The sequence below is a fragment of the Sarcophilus harrisii genome, chromosome 3 (assembly GCF_902635505.1).
Source record: "Sarcophilus harrisii chromosome 3, mSarHar1.11, whole genome shotgun sequence".
NCBI lineage: Eukaryota > Metazoa > Chordata > Mammalia > Dasyuromorphia > Dasyuridae > Sarcophilus > Sarcophilus harrisii.
Window position 1 is genome coordinate 393970827 of NC_045428.1, and position 24021 is coordinate 393994847.

Below are 24021 nucleotides of genomic sequence, written 5' to 3' on the forward strand. Positions count from 1 at the left end.
TCTAGATCTTGTTTGTGCAAAGTCATGGATATGTTGTCTCTTCCACTAGACTTCCATTAGATTTCCATTTTTTAGGGAACAGAGAGTGTTTTTTGCCTTTCCTTGTGTCTTTAGGACTCAGCACAGTACCTGGCACATAGAAGTCACTTAATACATAATACATGCTCATTGCTTTGGCAGGATTTCCTGGCTCCAAGACCAACTCCCCATTCCACTATACCATGCTGTCTGTCATACCACAATAATATCAATAGAAATTCCACATTATAAGAAAGGTCTCTTCAATTCCAATAGTATTTAAAAGTGCTTTTTTTTTTCTTTTCTTTTTTTTTTACAAAATCAAAGGGGAAGTGAGTAAAAAGAAAAAGGGCAACCTACTTTGGAAGTGTCACATTCAATGTTCCCACAGGTAGGATTTCCATGGATTTCCCCCAGAACTTGTTTTTCCATCTTATATCTGAAAGAAAAGGTGGGAGACAAAAAAAAAAAAAAAAAAATAAGATTCCTATTTCACGAACTGATTCTCTAGCTATTCTATGTGGTTAAATATATAATGGAGATCCCACAAAAGTAGATATCAAGTTAGAAAACAATGAAAAAGTTACTTTTGATAAGTCAAAAGATATCAGAGATTAAGGTAACACAAGTCTCCTAAAGATTACTTGAGCATGAAGAGATCAGATATGACTCTAAAAAATATAAATGACATCTCTCTACAATGGATGTTTCATATTTCTTCCCAACTAAAAAAATGAAATAAAGCTACAGATTATGAACAGTTTAAAGCAAATATCAAATGCTTTGAACAAGGCAGTGGCATATATAATAACTATAAGATGGAAAGAATGAATATGCCATATATTAATTATATTGTTAAAAAGTTCATAATATTGTAATGCCATGTATTATCATTCATATTTATGAATGAAGGTGAGAACATAAAATCTGAGATTACAATGAAGAAATGGAATCAGATATATCTTAACAAATTAAGTGCAGGTAAATATCTGGATGATGATTTCTTTGCTCTTAGGAAATGGGTTATACTCTTTTGGTAATTATTTCTCTCTTCTATTCAGATAAAATAATGAGACATTAGGTTTTTAATCACAGAACTTCAGGATCTTTGTTGAATGGCAAATACTCTCTTTGAAAAACATTTTGCTGATGCCCTGTATTTCTATTATTACAGTCATTTAAATAAAACACATACATATAGTTTCTGTCTTTTTCTTTTTCCTCCTGCTCCTCTTTTTCTATTTTTATCTATAGATATACTCTCCTTCTCCTTCTCCAGAGCTCCCCTCCACTGAACCATCCCTTATAACAACCCCCTTCCAAACAAAGTTAAGTAACACAGCCCTTCAGGCACCCCACTGATCTAAGAGGAAGACAAGTATATTTCATTCTCTTTCATACAGGACTCACTGCTTTATTTTCTTTGTTGAAAATTTATTTTGAAGTAAGATTTTATTTTTTCTGCACTAAAATCTCTGTGTTTGAAAATGCTTCAGATTTGGGTAGTTTAAATGAGCAAAGCATTATCCTTAAGGATATTGTAAATTATATATTATGCAAATGGCTCTATTCACAGGTACTGGCCTAATTTACATATTGTCTTCACAGGGATTTCTATAGATTTTATAGTTCTGGCTGAAACATGTTAACTAGATCTAGATTAATTCAAATGGATCAGTGATCGCAAAGTTTTGACACTTTATTTCTAGCTTTCTAGGCAACCAGGTGGTACAGTGGATAGAATACAGAGCCTGATGTCAGAAAGAACACCGAGTTCAAACCTAACCTCAGATACTTACTAGCCATGTAACTCTGGACAACTCACTTAAACCTTTTGTCTACCTCAGTGTCCTCAACTGTAAAAAGGATAGAATAATAGCAGCAGCTCTCAGGATTGTTATGAGAATAAAATGAGATACAGTATATAAAGGGGTTAGCCTAGTGCCTGGCACATGTAGGCAATAGATAAATGCTTATGTCCTTCCTTCTCTTCAATTTGTAACCTATTATTTTATATTACAGTTGTCTAAGTATGTTCGATTCATTTCAACTCCACTGTAGATACCCTGAAGGCAGGGATTATACATCTTTTATTTGGACTTTTTATGTTCTCTTGAGCACTTTAAAAAGTAGGTAATTAAAGAACATTTGTTTGCTGTTTGATGAAAGTGACTTCACAGATAAATTTAAATTGTCCTTACAAATGCTAAATAATATAATCATAATGTTTATGCAGACAAGTAAAACAGTATTTAGAAAGGATGTTTTCTTTTCCTTTAAGATTACAAAAACTTTGTGGACATTTTATCATTAATCTTCAGTATTCTCAAAAAATAAGAGAAGAGCAGTGGACTGAATGGTCCTCCTTTTAAGGATGTGAGCCCTAGGGATATAAGTCAAAGAATCAATAGTGATGCCTCAACTTGTACAGCTGCCTGCTAGCCTGAATTTTTTCCCAATTTAAAGTTGAAAATTCAATTATTTAAAACTGAACTCAACAACAATTAGTAACATCCTCTGAGATCATGAGTTGGAACTCTACAGAGTACATTTGGAAATGAGAAACTTTTTCAATTGCTCATCAATGTGACCTTTAAGTTATAAAAAAAAAAAAAAAAAAAGTACGAACCTTGCCAAAACACAAAATTCTTTGATTCACAATGACAGGCAGAAATGGGTGGATGGTGGCTAACCTGGTTAAAAAAAAAAGAAAAAGAAAAACAGAGTGTCTAGAAATCAAGACAAAAATGCCCTCTTTGCTGCATTATATGTAATATGAACATTCTTTTTAAATGACATTTTCCCCAGTGGGATAAGAGATATTCAGCTCAGCTATATTTTAATGAAACAATCATAAAATGCCTCTCTGAATTAATGGAGATTTGCCCACAATAGTTCTAGCAACATTAAATGTTTTATAAGCAACATTTAAATGTACTTTAATTTGGGAGAAAATTTTCCTTCATTACAGTGAATTTCTGGTGAAAGGACTTCTATTCCATGATAGATTTACCTACCAGTTCAGAAAAGAATTTGGTTAGAAGTAGATTTACCTGCTCTGAGAAAAAACGGAATCCCTTGTCTTCTCGAATGCACTCATACGTCTCACCAAGCACAGGGTTGAATGGCTTACTTCCTGCTCTGAAGTAGGTAGAACAATATCCTGAAACTGCAAATGCAGCAATGAGAACCTGTTAAAACAGTTGAGAAAGAAAAATAATGTAGGAGATGTATAGTTCTCATCTCTAAATGTCATGCAAAATATCTCATTTTATTTTGTTTTCCTGTTATCTGTTTACAGAGTCTTCTTACATGAGAAATAAATAAATTTTAAAAATAAATCTTTAAAAGAAAAAAAAAAGCCTAAAACTTTAGGCAAGACAAGAAAATGCCTGGGACATTTTGAAAAGTGCCTCAGAACTGAATGACCAAGAGCCCTTGAACACAGCATTATGCCCAGGTGAGAAGGGTATTTGGCTGGGAGTAATCTTAAACAGATGAAGGAATTGTTTTCATCTATAGACAGGGCTGAAGCCCAGGCCAAAAAAGGAAATGAATTGCTTACCCAGCCAAAGGCCTGAATTCCTTGTGGTACGGGCCAATAGCTTTTCAGGAGAAGCAGACAGAAAGGGTGGCTGGCTGGGCATGTCTTAAAACCGTATAGGATACAATTACTTCATATACTAAATTGTGGAAACTTCTAAGCTAGGGCAAAATTTAGATAGAGTGAATCCCTTTTCAAAAGGAGATGGCCTTAATTTACTCAGGAATTAGAGAAGCCCTTAGGTGCATTTGGCCTCCTTTTACTAGAAGGCCGTGATCTCTAACATCATAGGAGCACATCTACATCTAAAGAGAAGCAGACTTATACTACTAATAATCACAATATTGATGATTATGATGATGATGATCATAAGTTAGTATTTATCTTATATATTAAAGTTTACAAATTATCTAAGTTGATCCTCACAACAGTTCTGTTTGGTAGGTGTTGTTATTATCCCCATTTTACAGAGAAGGAACTGAAGCTGAGAAAAGGGGTAAATAACAAAGCTAGCCAACTACTCAAGCATTTTCTATTCAGGTCTTCCCAACTCCACATACCATACTCTCTTCCATTGCATCACCTGAATGTCTAGGTGCTGATGATTTTAAAAAACAAACACAGCCAATAAGATTAAGTATTCTGATCTAAACCCTTTTCCCTTTTACCATTTTATAATTTATAAACCTCTAAAAAGCTCCAGTTATAGGAAAAATAATTTACAAAAAGCATTGACTTTATATTTAACAATTCCTTTCTTTCAAAAATACATTTTCCATTGACATTCTCTTTGTAGGGTAGTTATTTCTTCTAAAATACCACCTAACCTACTTAAATGTTTCCTTCTGGTCATTTCTGTCATTCATATGTTACTTCTCAGTTTCCTCATTCCTTAAACAATTTTATACTATAACTATGCCGAGAACTGTCTTTTGTACTACTCTAATCATGATCAGACAGGTCCTTGTTCTAACTTTGTATGCCATATATTTACTGTGTCTTAAGATGTAATACACAGTTTATGCAAATTCTATAAAATTGTTAAAATGATTATCTGTTAATTCATTAAATTATTTGTATATATGGAAGAAAAAAAAGACTAAGTATTCTGGTCTAGTTGAGCTCTATTCTGAAGTTAGGTTTTTGTTTTTTGTTTGTTTGTTTTGTGAGGGATACTGCCTTGTGGCACCAAACATTACCATGCGCTCATATGGGTCATCAGTTTCTGAAGCCTTGTCTAAGAGCTCACTGTATTCAATTTCTTCACAGAGATGCTGCAGAGTGTTGAGGGGCTCATTTAATTCCACAGGCATAGAGACTTTAGATAGATCTTTACCAATGTTGTTTCTTAAAATATTCCACAGATTAATGTTGCTAGTATCAGGACATGGAGCTGGGAGGCAAGTTCGCCGTCCATTTCGAAATGCGCCTCCCGTAAGCTCTCCATTTAGGACTGGAAGAGAAAGAGAGACAAGAATTACAAACTGGGAGATATTTTGTTCTTATTCTTTTTTCAAAGACAGGCTAGATAAGTCATGTTTAAAAAAACAAATTATGCATAGACCATATTTACTAAGCCTTCATTATCATGTACTTTCTTAAATACATTTAAGTAAACTGCATTATATCAACACATGGCTATTCATTAATGCACAAACAATCATGGGAATGTAATTTATTACCAGGTGCTAAATATATGCAAATAACATTAAAGCATGCTTTCAAGAAGCAAATAAGTGTGTAGGATAAAGAACCAGAACTATGCCATATTTAGTCATTGAATACTTTTTACAATAAAAGTATTCTAAGTAACTTTATGAAAATCTGAAGAGAAGGATTAAATTGGCTTGCAATCTGATACCAGAGATGGCAAGACCAGGAGTTTCAAAAACACAAATTTAACCTTGAAGAAAACTTTTTAACAATTAAAGCTATCCAAAGGTTAGGTTTTATCTTATTGGAGGTCCACAGGAAGAAGTAATATGGACTCTTTATCAGATAAGTTGTGGTAAAGATTCTTTTTTAGGGCTACTGAGTTGTCTTCCAAATTTAAAATTCTGTGGTTCAGTAATAAGCAGTTTACTGTTTGGACCAGCTACATAAACAGAATATAAAAATTAGAAATCAATGAGGAATCAGTTCTAAAAAGATAATTAAGAACAATATTTATACAGTTGGAAAAGTCATTTTAGTAGTAAAGGCAAGTGTGTAGGTTATATAAATCTGAAGTTCACAACACTACATACTTTGACGGGAAATATTGTCTGCCACACTGGTATTGTCCTCAGATATATTATCACTCACATCACTGATGTAAGACTCATCATCTGAAGCCTAAGAAAGAAAAGGATATGGAATTCAGAAAGTGGAAATAATTAAACCTTTAAAAAGAACTTTTTTAAAAGTCAAAACATTTGGAAGATGGATATACATGGCCGACAGAATCCAGGCATTTTATAATTTATTTATTTTATTATTATTATATTATTATTATTATTATTATTATTATATAATTTATAATATTATTCTTAAGGGAAATGTAGGTAAGTCAATCTTTCCTTCTCTTTTCAAGGATATAACCAGAAAAACATTGACAATGGCAAGATAGATAAAACTGAGGCCATCTATCACAAGCTGCCTTTTCTCCCAAACTCTGATCTTTAAATCTTCTTAATACCATATTCCCCAATTGCTGTTTGTGTCCTTGATCCCCATTCTTTACTTTCTCTTTCTGGAGCTTGCCCTTCATAAGTTCTGATCGGTCTTTATTGGTCCATTTTTTTTTTTTTGGTTATATACAAAAATGTCTTAGATCTTCCTCATTCTTATAAAAAAGACCCTCACTTGACAACCTATCCACTTATGATATGGACTTCTGTTTTTTTCTCCCATTTATAGTCAATCTCATAGAAAAAGCTGCCTCTATTGTTTCCACTTTTATATATTTCCAATTCACTTCTCAATTTCTTATAATTAAGTTCTATCATTTGGTTCAAACTGCTCTTTCCAAAGTCACTAATGTTCTCTTTATTATTGTTAAATCAGTTGCCTCTTCCCAGTCTTCATTCTTCTTAACTTTTCCAGTATTTGACCCTGTTCTTCTTAGAGACTTATGATATTGTTCTTTTAGTTTTTTTCCTACTTTTCTAACTGATCTTATGGAATCATGTCCTAGGTATACAACAACAATCTGATCTTGGCCCTCATCTCCTTCCTCTCTTTCTATCTGATTCATTTATCTCATCCGCTTTCATATTTTCAGTTATCATCTATGCAGATTATCCCCAACACAGACCCCCCCCAATCCTCTACTTTTGTACCCCTCATTTCTTTACTGAATTCCACATAAATACCTCAAACTATCTGCTAGATAACTTTACTAAATGTCGTATCACAAATTTAACCTGTCCAAAAAAGAATTTTTTCTTTTTTTACTATTTCTTTTTTATTTATTCTCTCCTCCTAACTTCTCTTTCAAAGGCACCATCACCTACATTACCCAGGTTTATAATTTTGGAGTAATCCTACACTCATCCTTCTCTGCTACCCATATATCTGACCATTTGCTAAGTCTTTACAGTTTTATCTCCACAATATCTTTCATACCCATCTCCTTTCTTGACTCACAACTACCCTAATTTAGGTCCTCAACACATCTTGCCTGCATTGCCATAGTCTTCGATACAGTCTCTCTGATTCAAGTTTCTCCCCTCTCTAATACATTTTCTAAACACCTGCCAAAGTAACCCCCCCTCCCCCAAAAATACATCTTTCCTAAAATACTATGTCATTCCTCTAGGCAGTAAGTAGCCATATAGGTTATCTCCAGGATTAAATATAAACTCCTTTGTTTGGACTTTCAAGTTCTTACTGTATGGATCAGGCTTCTTATTCATTACTCCATTGTGCATACTCCTTGTTTTAGCAATTGGGAACTATGTGCTGTTCTTGAATATGTGATGCTTCATTTCTCATCTGGCTGTCTCCTATGCCTAGCAAGTAGTAGCAGTTCTTCTCTACCATTTAACAAAGCTCACTCAGTCTGACAACTATATGAAGGTTTTCCTAATCTCCCAAAATGTTAGTGCTTACATTGTATTGATCTTCTATTTATTCATATATATTTGCAGATGTATTTTTTGTATGCAGATATACATAGACATACATATATAATTGTTTATATGCATGTGGACATGCATACACAGATGTTTACATATAATACATGATGTCTCCCAAGATAGCCTGAAAGCTCTCTGCTGGTACAGACTATGTCATTTTTGTTCTTTATATTTCCAGCACCTAGCACAGTGCTAGGCACTTAGCAAACATAATATATGTAGAGTGCATTGAATTGACTTGTTGAGACTCCATGCTCCAAGAAAATCGGATGTTTCTTAAAAAGACCTAAGGTTTTGGCAAATAAATCAATAGGGAAGAAAGTCAGAGCCTTCTAGCAAGCACTTAATAGCCAAGAAGGGAAAAGAGGATAACCATTTAAATAGTACCTGTCAGGCACCATACTAAATGCCTCATAAATATTATTTCAATTAATCTTTCTCTGCTAGGATATAGAAAGTCATAAACAGTCAACAAGAAAAGACAATGAATAAATTAATCACATTTTTAACATAAGGGAAAGAAAAAGAAAATTATTTCATGAGGCAAAACAAAAGAAAAAAATAAATGTATTATTGATGAAAGAATATTTAGAAATCATTTAAACTCTTAAACTATTTCCTAGGACCAATCTCATCCTTGACAAAACAAGTCATTTTTTTCATCACTGGTTTCTGATGGCTTGCCTTTTTTTTTTCCCCATAGGCAGCTATTTCAGGAGATGGCAAACAGCTTAGTAAGCCGTTCATAAGTTAGTTAGTTAGTAGTTGTAATTAGTTAGTAAAGAATCTCCTTATTCAGACTTTTTTTCTTCCTTAGATCACGAGGGGGTAGAATTGTATTGCCCCATTAGCCAATAAAACCAAAGTCAAATGAACAACTATCTTATAGGTTTGAGTGTTAAGTGCAACTAATAAATTATTCCATTCCAAGACATGTCTTTGCAATCAGTTAATCTCTATATAGCTAGAGTTGGAGACAGAAGCCTGCTCAAAGCAAAACCAGAATGCATATATGTTTATGTTGAGCATCTATTGTCACCCTCTGGGAAATTAATGACAATGACCTCTGCTTCTCTTCAATTTTTAATTACTCTCAGAGTCCATCCTAAAATCAAGGCATATTTGCCAGCAATATTACAGAGGATAGCTTGGACACAAGTATCATTTATTTCATTCTTTTTAAGACTATGCATCAATTACCTTTCTTGAACTTTTTTATACTTTTCTTTTTTGCTACAGGGACAGCTCTCTGCTTAAGGGAGGTAGAAGGGATAGCATTGGGAAAGAAAGTATGTAAAAATAGAAAATGTGAATAATTAAAAAAAAGATATAAGGGTCTCATTTTCCTAAATATATATGGACATCAGTATATAGGAATCAATGAAAGAAGTAAAATGTCTTGAAACTACAAAAATTTTTAACCTATTTGGGGGGAAAATGCTTTATTACAGATAGCCTAAAATGAAAAAAAAAAAAGTAATATTGTATGTTTACATTTAAATATCACTAACTCCATGTGAATTTGGTCACAATTGAATTTCTAGGTCTCAGTTTCCTGGCCTTGGAAGTTAGGCCAGTTATTTTCTAACCATTCTTTGACTACATGTCAGATAGATATAGATGTTATCATATTCAATTTAAGAAAGAAAGAAAAAGGAAGCGATTGTGTCTCATCTAATTATCTATGTGCCTTCAGAAAAAATCCTGCTCTGTATAAATGTGTGGGATTTATAGGAATTTCAGAAAAATGTCTTTCCTAAATAAGAGAACCACGGAATATTACACACAAAATATGAAAATACGTAAATTCAATAAGCACCCAACCTTTGTGGCCACGGTTGCTTATTACAAAAGTAGCAACAGCAACAGTAATTGGTGATAAAAATCAGATATAGATAGGTCCATATAATATACATAAATCCATATCATCTTGAATCAAAAAACAAATCAGTATGCTTAAGACATTTGTTTCAGGCTTATCCCACTTGTCACTAAACATATCTTAAGGGCTCTGTAATGAGTAACAGGAAATTCCAAGGGCACAGAGACAAGTTTAGTTGAAATGAGTAGGAGGAACAATGAAAATTACATCAAGAAAACATTGTATTTTCTACTTATGAACAAAGAACATGAAGTTTTATAATCTTAAATGTCAACATTTATTCATTCCCTCACTCAAGCATATGCTATGTGTAGCCTACTATGCTAGGCACTAGGGTAGATACAGACGTTAGAATAAATTCTCCTTTTTCTCCAGGTTGCTCTCTACTTCCCCCAGCTCTTCATCTTGGGGCCTAATCTAAGTACCCATTGTAGCCTCTCAATGGAGCTATCCATTAAGGAGAATAGTCAGACCAACTTGTCTCCCTTTTCAGGTTACACGCTGGACTTTTTCTAACATTTTCCACTACTCTTTGCATAGCTTTTTTTCCATTCCCCTTTTCCTCTGTCCATGCTCCAACCCTACTTCTTTAGTTTCTTTTATGATTGTCTTCCTCTGTTAGGATATAAGCTCTGTGGGGGTAGGAACAATTTTTCTTTCTATTTCAATGTGTATTCCTTCATAGCATTTAACACAGTGCTTAACACAAAGTAAATACTTACACATAGAGTGATAATACATTGTAATTTGGCTAATATAGTAGTCCACCCCATCTACCTGCCTATACAGAAATGAGTTTAATTGGATTATGTGAGACAAACAAAAACAATTATTTTAAGAAAGTGTAAAGTTTTCTATTCATATGAATGAGAATGAACCTGCAAACATTTATAGCAGCTCTTTTTTTGTAATGACAAGGAAGTGGAAACTAAGATACTGGACATTAATTGAAGAACAGGTTAACAAAATATGGTATGTGAAAATAATCGGAAATTACTGTGGCATAAGAAATGATGAAAGGAGAGGTGCCTCAGGAATCTTGTATGAACTAATACAAGGTGAAGTTACATGAATGACGATCACAATTTATACACTAATAACATTTTTGAAAGGAAAAACAACTTTAAGACTTGAAAAAAAATTGATCAATGAAATGGCAAACTATGACATGATTGATTACAATTCCAGAGTAGCAATGATGAAACAGGGTACTTATTCTCTCATAGAGAAGTGACAGCCTTAAGATGCAAAATAAAACATATCTTTTCACATAGTCAATGTGGGAAATTGGTTTGCTTCACTATGAATATTTGTTAAAATGTTTTTTTTTTTCTTTTCCCAAGAGGGGAGTGGAGGCAAGAAAGAGAAAGGTTCAGGAATAAGGTCCTTGGTTCTCTTGCCACCTTCTCCCCCAATAAAGAAGATCAAAAGGAATGTAAGTTCGTTGAGATAGTTTTATTTTTTGTATTTGAATCCTTAGTGCCTAGGCCCCAAATGCCTAATAAATATAGGTGCTTAATAAATACCGGTTTGTAGGTTGACTGAAGGATTCACAGGTAAGTAGAACAGCTTTGAAAGTTATATGTTGAATTTATCAAATAATTTAAAAAGAACAGCAAGCTCTCCATATAGATATTTGTAGTTTCATCTATACCTTTCTTCTATTCAACAATGTAGATAGACATGAATATTTTATTTAGTGAACAATTTATTTTATGTTATTATACAAAGAAAAAAAGAATTATAAAGTTCCAAACACTAAGTGTCACTCAAAACCATGGGAAAGAATTTGGCTCATTTTAAAGAAACTCAAAATTATTTCACTAGAGAACCTCCACCACCTACTTAATGCTGAAATGTGATGAATTTCTAAGAACTAGCCATAACTACTCAGCATAAAGAATGATTTGGTTTACCATCTGGTGGTGGGTGGTGGTTTTAAAGCAAAAAAATAAAAAATAAAACCCCCAAACCCAACCTATCTTACATTATTCAACCATGCAAAATGGATGCCAAATATCACAATCTTCTGTCAGCAGACTATGCTAATACATAATGTGGGCACAGGGTGAAGTATGGCCTCATGTGTTCTAGCTGTTCACCAGCAACCCATTTGAGGTGAGAAATATACTAAAGCCATAATAAAGTGCCAGGAAAAAGCATATTTAGGATCAATTTGATGGAATTTAGGAAGTGATCTAATCTCTATGGAGATGTTTTTTTCTAATACTTCACTAATTTACTTGGTTGAACCAACTGCTAAGTTCAGTGGGGTACTCAGAAACAACCAAACGAGTAAAATAAAATATGCTTAACTTGACCCCCAACATCCCAGGGAAAGGCAAGGAAGCATCATAGGACTCATAATACAGAGACAAGCATAGAACTACCATAGAAATGGAATTGATTCAACAAACACAAATTCAATGAAAAGAATATTTAACTGTGGAGTCAGATGTGGTTTTAAATCCTGTTCTATGTTAGTAAAACCTTAGGCAAGTTACTTAAATTCTCTAGGTCTATCTTGAAATCAGGGAATTGGATGAGATTCTATCTAGAGATGCCTTTCAGCTTGAGATATATGGTACTAATGATCCTACTATATGTGAGATGCTGTAGATATAAAAATGATAAAAATGAAGAATAATATAGCCCTGGATCTCAAGAATCTTCAAACCTTTTTTTTTTTTTTAAATTTACTTTTATTTTCAACTCTAAATTCTTTTCCTCCCATCCCCTCCTGTGCATTAAGACAGCACAAACAAAACACAAACCCATTATAAACATGTACAGTCAAGCAAAACATATTTCTGCATTAGCAGTTAAGGACCTTAAAATCTAAAAAGGAAAATAAGAAAGGGAAAAAAAATAAGTATGACACAAGGGAGAATGTGAGAGTCTAATTGAGAGATGATGAGGATCTGTACTATTATGGTAGAGATAAGGAGGCATCCATGATATTAAGAGGTAAAACCAAACAGTATTACCAACTAATTGGCTATGGGGGTTACAGAGAATGAAAAGGTCAGGATCACTGTAGTCAGAGCCTGAGACATATGAAGGCAGCTTGAGAAGAGAATACGGTTAAGCGCAGTTTATTTTAGGATGGGGGAGACCTGAGGGTGTTTGTTGACAGAGGGCAAGGAGGTAATGGTGTGGAACAGACTGAAGATGAAAGAGGCAGAGAGGGAATGATGGATGTAATAAGGTCACAAGGAAGCTGGGAGGGAAAGGGATTGAGGGTAAGCAAAAGGTTTAGCTTTGTCAAGAGGAGGGCAGCCTGGTTTTATGAGACTGGAGGAAAAAAGAGAAAAGAAAGGCCAAAAAGTAGTTCTGATGAAATAATATTAAAAGAGTCTTCCTTCTTTCCTTCCTTCCTTCCTTGCTCCCCCTTTCTCTGTCTCTCCCTCCCTCTTTCTGTCTCTTTCTCTGTATCTGTGTCTCTCTCTGCGTGTGTCTCTGCCTCTCCCTCACCTACCCCCTCAAATAACACATGGAAGGATGACCTTCAGTGGGAGAAGTGAATGGATCATAAGGCTAGAAAACAAAGGTTAATCTTGTTCTTTGAGGGGCATTTTGGGATTCTCTCTTGAAGATGTCCTCTCTAATTTGAGGGGGGCAAATCTCCATATTTGGGTTTTTTCTCCTCCAACTCAAGTTAGTAACCACTGGTAGGAAAGATTACAAAAAGGGAACAGCCTCATCACTTACCTCGTTTTCTGACGAGCTAGCTGAGAGGAGCACCTCCTGAGCATCAAAGAATTCCGAGACAGATTCAGACATAGAAAGCCGGCTCTCATTAGCAGCTTGCTGCGACAGGGGGAGACTGACATGGATTTGCTCCCCAGGCTACAAAGTAACAAAATGCCAGAGTCATCTGTTACAGTATTTCAATGTTGCAACAACATTTCACACAGGTAGGAGCTAGTCTGAAGCACAGAGAATAACTGACCACATGTTTCTAAAGAAAAAAAAATCCTATATGACAACGGCTTCTATGATTGTCGCCCGGGAACGGGAGATGTCCAGACAAACGCACTCAGATGCTGGGGTCTCAATCCTAACTCTTCAACTTATTATATCTGTGGCCTTTGGCAGGCTATCTTAACCATTCTAGAGTTTACTGAGAGAAGAGAGGTAGCTGGATAGATAATTTCCTAGGTCTTTAAATCCCATAGTGCTATTCAAATTTCAGCCTTGTCAAATACAGAAAAGCTTTTATCAGAAGACTAGACACTAGTCCAAAGAATATTTTTGACCTCAGAAAGTCATAAATAAATCTACTAAAGCTTAGAAGGCTTATAGTCTATATCAGTGGGTGGAGTACATGAACCTGTGAAATCACAGATCCTTGAAGAATGAAAATGTAACTTGACAGAGTGTTAAAGCAGAGCTATGCTAGTCTTTCTTGCTAAGGTACTATGTTTTACAAATAACACTGAAAAGATTTCTATCATTTAACCTCAAGAATTCAAAAGTATTTGGAAAACAGGTGGGGAGTGAACTGAGTTTCAACTTCGAGCAAACTAAATAAAATGAGAATAAAATTTCGTTACAGGAGCAGATGAAAGCTGTTTGCACAAGAAAAAACCCTCAAATTCTAAGGCTTAGTTCTGTCACCACTGAAATTATGCCTGCTAAGTTAATGAAAACTACTAGGACATGATTAAAAATAAATTTAATCTTAATAAAATTTTAAGATTGATGAAGGGATATGCTTAGATTGACACATATTTTTACTCAGATACTATCTAAAAAAGACATCAAATAATTCACTTCAAGTTTTTTTTCCCCATTTACTCAAAGCTAAATTATTTTATAGGAAATTATTCATATTTGATTGATCATAAAAAATTACAATGTGATGCATCAATAAATTATAAGAAAATTCTAATTAAGCATATTCATTTTTTTCAGACTAGACTTATGATTTCAGTGACTTAGGAAACTCTTAGTGCACTTGCTATATGATTTAAAGAACTGCCTGGCTCAAGATTAAATGACTTACCCAGGATCCCACAGACAGTACGTGTGAGGGGTTGGGCTAAGCTTCTAAACCTGCTATATATTCTGCCATGCTGCTGGCCTCTCCACATTGTAGAATAATAAAGTCAAATTACCCAAATGCAAAGATTGTTGGCAGATAGGACATGATACAATAATAAGGCACAGGAGGAGACATAGGATAAAAAAATCTGCAGGCCAGTGGTCTGAGAAAACAATGGACCACAAAAAAAGAAGAAAGCTTTACTTGTTAAGCAATTATTTGGAAGTACTTGTTAAGCAATACTTGTTAAGCAACTAGTTGGTAAAGCACTTATCTCTATGTTCTCAGCTTTCTAGAAAGGTAAATGAAGATCTTTGAATTAATTGAAACAATTTCCTTATGATCGCACACACAAGGCTTTTATTTTCTTTCTTTTCTTTATTTTTGGGGAAGAAAAATCATGCAATGCACATTATGGATATGAAATTACAGAAAATGTGGTTAGAAATAGCAGTTTTAGATTGGTGTTAAATATTCTCCTAGCTTATATTGTCTTCATTTCATGCCATCACAAAGTAGACCAAGAAAGCGCTTAAGGCACTATGATTATGGAAATTTAATTCGAATCTTCAATTAAATTAAAACTAAAAAACTAAACTAAAAATGCCTGATGAATACTTTAAACAAAGGGTTATTGTAACAGCTACAAAAAAAAGTTCACAATTTGGGACAGAAATAGAGACAAAAATGTTCATTATAGTATCCAAACATCAATAAAGGAGGCTTAGACAAAAAAGACAAAGGCTATATAAGATGTTAAATATGGAGATTGTTCTTTCACTTTGAAGAAAACAAAATTGTCTGCTGCACAAATATTCAGATAAATCATATTTTGTTAACAGTAAGAGAACTATTAAAAAAAAAGAAAAAAATTAGCTATGAATCTCAATGTTCTAAATATGATATAAATCCATCAAAGAACAAAGTCTTACCTCATCAGGGCTAGGAATAATATTTACACTGACAACCTGATCACAAATAATAGACTCTGAATGTATCCGGTTTAAGCGACTCCGTAGCTCAGCATTCTGGTTAAGTGCCTTAAAACAACAAAGATTATACATATAATTTCAAATTAATAAACAGGCACACAATGGAACAGACACACAAATGTGGCACAGATTAGCTTCTCAAAAAAGCAAGGGCAGCAAATTATATCACATTCTTTTCTCAAAAGCATGCTAGGCCCAAGCCTAGTGGTGAGAAGGTAATAAATGGCCTAGCAAAGACACAGTCATTCTTACATGATATGAGGAAATCTACTGTTTAGTATTTAGTGCTATTCAGTAAATTTTACTTTACCACCAGAAAGAATTCCTGTAACTAAAGAATGACCCATTTAGTTCCTTTTCACCAGAAGATCTAGGTCCACTATTTTTAGGCCTGTGCTACCACTACATATATATTATTCTTTTCCAGCCTCTTTCATGAATGAAGAACATTAGAATGATCTACTGGCAGTGAAAGTTGGTTCCTTCCATTTCTGTGCCATTTTCCAAAATTCAGAAATTATTTGAGTGAAAAATGAACATCATGAAATTGACTTTGGAATGAAATGAATAAAGAAAATGCCTCCATTTACTGAAGTGAATTTCAGCCTATTTTAATGAGATGGGCAATGTTTCAGTAACATGAAATGCTGGAGCTCTAAATATTCCTTTGGAATATGTGTGGTCATGAAATCATTGAAGGTTGGTCTGCAAGTTATAAGCTACTTATTGTAAATATACCGATAATAGCAGATCAACATTCAGACATTCTTATTGAACACTAAAATGTAAGCAGCTGCTACAAAAATTATAACATAAAAATCTCAGTTGCCATAATCTCAAATTAGTTCAAATAATAAACCAAAAGGGACCTTAGAGATCATTTAAACTACTCTCATTTTACGAATTAAGAAAATGGAGTCTAGATATTAAGTGATTTGCCTGAGGTCATACAGATGGTCAGTGTAAACCAAAGTGTAGAAACCAGGTTTCCATTTTCTCAAGAAAGATGAAAATGGGGGAGGAAAATAACTATTTATATTATGCATATTATGTGCTAAGTATTATGCTAAACACTTTATAAGTATTATCTCATTAATCTTCATGACAACTTTGCTTAGTAGGTGTGGTTATTACCCCTATTTTACTCAGTTAAGGAAACAGAGGTTAATCATTTCCCTAAGGTCATACATCTAGGAAATGTCTCAGGCTTGAAAGACAGACAGAAAGACAGATCTATGGAAGGAAGAAGGAAAGGAAGGAAGGAAAGAAAGAAGGAAGAGAAGAAGAAGGGAGGAAAAGAGGGAGGGAAGAAGACAGGAAGGCAGACAGGGAGGGAAGGAGGAAGGAGGGAAACAGGGAAGGAGGTAGGAAGGAGGAAGGAAGGAAGGAAAGGAGAGAGGGAGGGAGGGAGGGAGGGAGGAGAGAAGTAAAGAAAAGGGAAAAAAGGAGGGAGGGAAGGAAGGGAAGGACAAGTACTTATTAACTGCTTATTATGTGCCAGGAAACTGTGCTTAAGTACTAAAGACACTATTACAAAGGAACAAAGAAATCTCTGCCATCAAGGAGCTTATAATCTGAGTGAAAATATCTTTCTATATTACACTATGCAGCTTTTCTTCCAATGTGCACCTTTGGGTTCTTTGGAATTTCCTTGTAAATCTACCTGCTATTACATGGAGTTTGGACCCTAACTAGAACTAGAATTCCAGGAGCCCCAGAGGAGCGTCATTGTGACATAGTTAATAATAAATATGGCTCTATAATGTGGACCCCAAAGAGGGTTCCAAACATTTTATAACAGCACTTATATAGTTACACACATATTTGCTATCAGAAGATAGTTAATTAGACCTTGTATTCTCATTACCTGATTACAATGCTGCCTAGAAATATTGAAAGAGTTGACACAAAGCTCTAAGTGGCCAGATTGGTAACATAAGGTTCAGTCACGTAGAAAAATATGACAGAGAAAGTGTGTGCCCCACTTTGAGAAAACTGATAAAACTTGGATGAAAATAAAGTGGCTTGATAAGATATAAGAATATAAACCACTAGATTAATTTTCTGCATTTAAAAGGGATATAGAAAATTTAAAAGTGTCTAGTTTTCATATTCTCAGAACTTTGGAAAGTAAAAAAAAAAAATTGCTGTTTTTCTTTAATTCAATATAAAATAAATTTTCAGAATAATTTTAATTGTACATTTCTCTAAAGAGCCTTTGGTCATTTTTCCTAAAAAGCTATCCCAGTTAGCTGTGACTTTAAAATATTCCTCATATTCTCCATGCATAACTTCTGTATTGTTTATGAATAAGCTTGAATGTTCTTACTCTGTGATAGTCTAGAATATACTGAAGTTGTTCTGTGTATCAAGATCTTTGCAACCACTAACTATACAAACATATTCACACGTTTACAGAAACATATACATAGAAAGACAGCTGATAAAGATATAGACACATTGTTTACATACATTTATATATACATACAGTCATCTGCTTCCTTAAGTATGCTTCTAACACATATCAGCTATGTGATCACTGAAAAGTCACTTAATTTCTCAGTGACGCAGGCAACCCACTAAAACCTCCCAATGGAAACCACACCCACACACACCCTACCTCATCTTCCCTTCCTCCCATCCCCCCATAAAAAAATTATGTGTGATTACTGCTGTTAGGTGACTATGAACTGAGCCACTGTGTGATTAAAATCAGTCTCTAGCCACTTCTTATCCAAATGGATAAATCAGTCGTTCCCCAGCTCTACTGAAACAATATGGCTAGCATAGCAACTGCATGATAGATTAAGATTAAATGTGGAAAATTTCCTGACAGTGAGAATTTTAAAATAAATACCAATGTTAAAGGAAATTACAGAATTCTCTTCTTTGAAAGTATTAAAGAATGGGTTATACTTTATCTGCCCCCATGGGTTTAAATAAGGTCTTGCCTGGGATATAGAAGTGAATATCTCTCAAGGTCTCTTCCAGTAGTGAATGACTTGGATTTTGGAAAGGAATAACTATGTGGAACATATTATGATTGATAATATATATGCAGTGGTAGAAGAACTCTTAGTTTTAGATAGGACAGAACACAGAAATACATCCAGTCACAGGTAGGGCAATCTCAATAGCAGACAGCCCAGCATGCAAATAGCCTAATTCTGAGTCATTCTTAGCTTGTTGCCTTATTTTGTCTTGATCACTTACCTCACAGTCATGAGACTCATTGATATTAAGTTCTAAATGAAATGCTGTAAGCCTCATTTTAACAGCACAAATTCTGTTACTATTATTTGCTTAGACAATGCCTAGGATTGTACTAACATTTCTTCTCTTTACTACTAGTTCCCAGGATTCACTTTTTGCAACTCTATCCTCTTCCTTTGTAATATTTGAGAGACTAGTATTCTCAAAGAATTGGTGCCTTAATGAATTGCTTTCAAAATAAATCAAAGGCAAGAAAATGGGGTCTGATAAATGAATGGAGTAATGGAGAAGCTGACACCAAAAGTATGGTGTTGAATTATACTGTTGCAAATGGAGGAAAAAAAGGAGACTGCCTATTGTAATATAATACACTAGCAAGTAAGCAAAACTATGGTGATGTCTTGGCCAATAATATTGCTTCAAGAGATATATAATTCTTAGATGCATCATCTGATCCCATAGCATGCCATTTACAAAGAAATAATCCTTTTTTCAGCTCAAATCATGAAAAGTACATTACAATCAAAGAATGGGCTGATGAATACAAATTCATTTAAAGTACTATGTTTGGTTTGCCTCTCCATTAAAGCATGCTCATAAACTCCCTCTTCCTAGGGATGTCGGAACATTCAATCACATCTTGTCTGTGTAAATTTTACATGATCAACTTATTTTTCCATGGCCCTTCTCCTGAGGGGACAAACATAGTTAATGTGACAACTGTTTCCTTTTCCATTAAAAAAAAAAAAAAAAGGTCTGTACTGAAAGCCCTGGAACAAACACAGATGCCTAAGTTAGCAAAGCTCATCCAGTGATCCCAAATTCTGTCCAGTCCCCCACTACTCATGTCACTGGCATATCTGCATACTGCACATCATCACTGGAGGAAGAACTACTATACCCATATTTTATTCAATAAAACTGTTGGTTTCTAAAAAGAAACTCTTTTATTAATATGAATCAGTTAAGAGTGAGAAGGCATGAAATGCATAATAAAATAAGTTTAGGGCAAAGTCTGCAAATTGAAATCTTTTGGATAAGAATATATTAAGTTCAGCTCAAAGAAAGTACCTGAAGGGAAAGAATGAACTTGGGCCTCTAAAAATGACCTATGTAAAGTCATTTGCTGAGTTATTTTAGGCTTTTTAAAAATATAAATACATATAAGATATCTAATAAAGAATAGGACTTAGGAAACTTGATTAAGTTCCAGAAAAATAGTCTATGTGACTAAGCTAAGAAATGATGACATCTGGAATTGCTTCTTCAACCTCGAAAGCTTGCTATTGGGTGCATTGATGAAAAAAGATGGGTACTCATTATATGACTGATACTATTTTAAAGAGGCAATTGGGATTGTGACTTGTCCAAGTTCACACAGTTAGTGTCTAAAGCCAAATGACTGACATTTTATGTACTACGATAAATATTGAGCCAATTTTTCCTCTTACATTCTCATTGTAGAACTTCCATTGCTGTGCACAGGTCAGATTTTGTGGTCATTTATCTACAATCAAAACCCCTTGCAATAATAACAAGCACAGAGATTAGGAACAATTTATTGAAGAAAGAGGATAATGTCATGTGGAATGCAGTATTAATTATGCTAATCCAGTAGTACTAAAAATGCTTAAATTTGTCACTTGGAGGATTCTATTTTAAACAGAACATGTGGTATAATTGATTTGGAATTTAATCATGTACAAAGAGATACCAATATAAAATGTTCTCTTTTTCAGGTATAAAATCCAGAATCTAATATAATATCAGCCATATCTTTCTTTATACATGTGAGCCAATTTTGAAGTTTCAAGAGTTTGAAGTAAGCAGCAGCAGAGTGTTTATGATAAATGTCCAAATAAACATAAATGTCAGCAAATATGCAAATAAAAAAAAATCAATGTGCATAGTCTTTAGCATAAAGTAGGTATGTAGGAAGAATGTAGAGAATGAATCCATTAAATATATATACTACTAGATAATACCAAAAAATACAGCTTGATGAGCATAAATCCAAGATATCCTTTAATAGTACATTTCTGATTCTCAAAATGCAAGCTAATTTCAGGAAGAGAAACAACAGGTATATATATGTATATAAACATATTTCATGTGCGCGTGTATGTGTGTATGGATCGAGCTTATTTAAGCTATATTAGGAAAGGAATGCTTCTTGAAAGTACATCCTTAGATGAGCAAGGATATAAAAAAATTATTTAAGCATGGCAGATAATATTTTTGTTGAATTGTAAAGAATAATATTAATTTCATGTTCTTTAAATGCTACATGCTTTATTCAGTGATCATGGATTTTGCTAAATTAGTACTGCTACTATTACTGTGACTCCTCTTCCTCCTTTTCCTCTTACTGTCATGTTTTGTAAAGCATTTTCCTTATACAACTCTTGAAATAGATAGTGTAAGATATATCATCCCTTCTACTTTCCTCCCATTTTATAGGACCCTGCAGTTCACCAAGGTTAAATGATGTGTCCATAGTCACATTGTTATTAAGAGGTAGGATTCAAACCCAGGCCTTCTTATTCCAAGACCAATGGTTCTTCCATTACATGATGTCAGAACTTCTGAATACTTTGATAATTTGAAAATATATAAGCTTATAATTTAAATAAAATATGAAGTTAAGAAAAAAACTCTGGTGGATTTAAATAAAATTATAGAGTACAAGATAGGAGAGATAGGGCTTGAATAATTTAAGGAAAAAAGATCTGAGGTCACTAAATATGAATCAACAACATGACAAGTTTGCTTTAAAAGAAAAGTCATAAACCCATTGAATCCCAGACTGCATTCATAAAAGACAATGTCTATATGACAGGGAAAATTGTCCCTATTGTACTTTTTTGCAGTAAGAAAAAATGATCATTTCCTGGTTCTACATTTTAAGAGCTACAATAACAGTCTAGGGTCATCATAGTTCTAATTGTAATAAGCTTTTAGAATTAGTATAGATGTAAGTAGGTATTACCAATATTTTATTCTCTTATTATATCATTATTCATTGAGATTTCTGGATGGGTAATGAAGATATTAAAGAAGGTTTCTTTGGTGGGAAAAAAACTGGGGAATTTAGCCTGAAGACAAATAATTAAAGGGAGAAATTCAAGTCTTTGAAGGGCTATTTAGAAGAAGAAATAGATCTATTTTACTTTGGTTCAGAAAACAGAATTAGAACTGATAGGCAAAAGTTGAGAGGAGACAAATTTAGGTTAAGAAAGACTTTTCTAATAACTCCAGCTGTTTACTAATATTGTGAAGTATCTTCTGTGAAAGTGATTTCCTTGTAACTGAATCTAAGAAGTATTGCAATAACCATTTGTCATTAAGACTGTAAAACTTCCCATTATATATAGTAGGAGAATGAATGGGATCCTTGTGAATTCCAAGAACCTCTGATAATTGTTCTTTGGACCATTTTGTAGTAATTATTAAGATCTTAGAATTTTCCACACAGACTTTATTTGAACACTTATCATCAAGACTTCTAGAAGGATTATTTTCTATTCATAATGATAAAATGTTGCATTAGAATTCACAAATGGAATGTTTTAATTTTGGGATCATTCAACTACATCCCTAAATAATTTTTCAATTCTTTGAGGGTAAGATGGGCTCATCTTTTTTTTTTTTTTTTAAACAGACTATCATGAATATAATTATGGATATGAAAAAAAGAGTTTGTTAAATATGGGGAAATTTTTCTGAAACCAACATATGCGCAATAAGAATATGGCCTGAAGGAAGGTCATATAAATAGAATTCCATATTTTTTTTGCATCTGTGTAGTTATTTTCTAATGTTATTTGAAAGATGAGCAATGCCATGGAAAAGGGGCTGGGAACTGACACTGGAATTTTACTAATACTATTCTTACCAGAATGTCTTATAAATCCAATCTTATAAGAATTTATAATAAGTATTTCTAAAATAGAGCACGTGCTCTATTTTGGTCCTGCAAATACTATCAAAACCACTCTCAATTAATACACTTGATATAATCATCTTTGTTTAAAAGGAATTTTCTCACTGATTCATTATTTCTCTCAGTCATTGCAGCTACCATGAGTTTTTAACACTACCAGATTTCTTTTACAAATCTTCCTTTCAATTAACAATCACCATTCATACTACTTTGGCTTCACCATTAAAACTAAGTGGAAGAGAGAGCTGTGATATTTCCGGGGGCAGAAAAGTGAAATTGTTCAGTTGTTTCCAAAAATGATTTCTTGTCTCATTTTTCATTCTCACTCAACAATCAAGATAGTCATTTTGATCATCAATTAAAGACTGCCCAAGCATCTAATGGCCATTTGCATATCAGCATTCTGGGAGAAACTACAAGAAATTTAACACTTTTTTAAAAAAGTCCCTGTTCTGCATATGGAAAGTTAGCCACTTTTATTAACCATGCTATGGAAGATCATTTGAATTTGATGCTCAAAGCAACACATGGAAATTAACTGAGCACACTTTTAGGGACTATGTGAAGGGACAATAAAAGAGAACTGGAACTCAAACCTACAAAAATAAATGATACTGCAGTAGCACCAAATATAAGGATGTCTCAGTTTTATGGTCTAAGGGGAAATATTCAAGCAGAATCTGATATGTATAGGAAGCCACTTACCCAGGATTTGTTTGCTCCATCGCTCTGATCCAAGGCACCAGGAAGTGAACAATATTTACATAAACACTGTGTTCTCACATAAAGTTACACAACATTGAGTTCTCACAGGACTTAATTTAAGAAGATAGACAGGTCAAATGAAGAGAAGGGTAAATATGGGTAATTCAGATGAAGTAATTCTGAATGGGGTTGAAGAGCTCAAAGTACAGACAATCTAAAGGATTTCTGGCAGGATTTTCAAATTTAATATGCACAATAATTTGATATAAGTAAATTTCATTGTATAACATATTTCATTTTCATTTTTGCCCAACTCTTTATGATTCCATTTGGGGTTTTCTTGGCAAAGATATTGGAAGGATTTGCCATTTCCTTCTCTACCTCACTCTACACATGAGGAACTAAGGCAAACAGGGTTAAGTGACTTGCCCAGGGTCCCACAGCTAGGTCTGAGGCCAGATTTGAACTCAGGATAAGTCTTTCTGATTCCATACCTGGTACTCGATCTACTGGGCTACCTAGCTGCCCCTCGGTCAAATGCATATTTATCATATCATAA

At 33.9% G+C, this 24021-nt stretch overlaps 1 protein-coding gene across 10 annotated transcripts in view; it reads right to left on the reverse strand.

Moving 5' to 3' along the window:
* Window positions 1-24021, reverse strand: part of OSBPL6 (oxysterol binding protein like 6) — a 249239-nt gene that overhangs the window by 22621 nt on the left and 202597 nt on the right. For 6 of the 10 annotated variants that reach the window (XM_031960403.1, XM_031960408.1, XM_031960405.1 and 3 more), the window contains 8 exons: window positions 23463-23486; window positions 15542-15649; window positions 13274-13411; window positions 5809-5896; window positions 4762-5015; window positions 3072-3209; window positions 2648-2711; window positions 379-457 (listed from right to left, as the gene is read on the reverse strand). In XM_031960403.1, coding sequence (XP_031816263.1) covers window positions 379-457; window positions 2648-2711; window positions 3072-3209; window positions 4762-5015; window positions 5809-5896; window positions 13274-13411; window positions 15542-15649; window positions 23463-23486 — 893 coding nt within the window. The remainder of the gene's footprint in view (window positions 1-378; window positions 458-2647; window positions 2712-3071; window positions 3210-4761; window positions 5016-5808; window positions 5897-13273; window positions 13412-15541; window positions 15650-23462; window positions 23487-24021) is intronic. The other 4 variants (XM_031960409.1, XM_031960407.1, XM_031960406.1 and 1 more) reach the window with 1 other exon arrangement.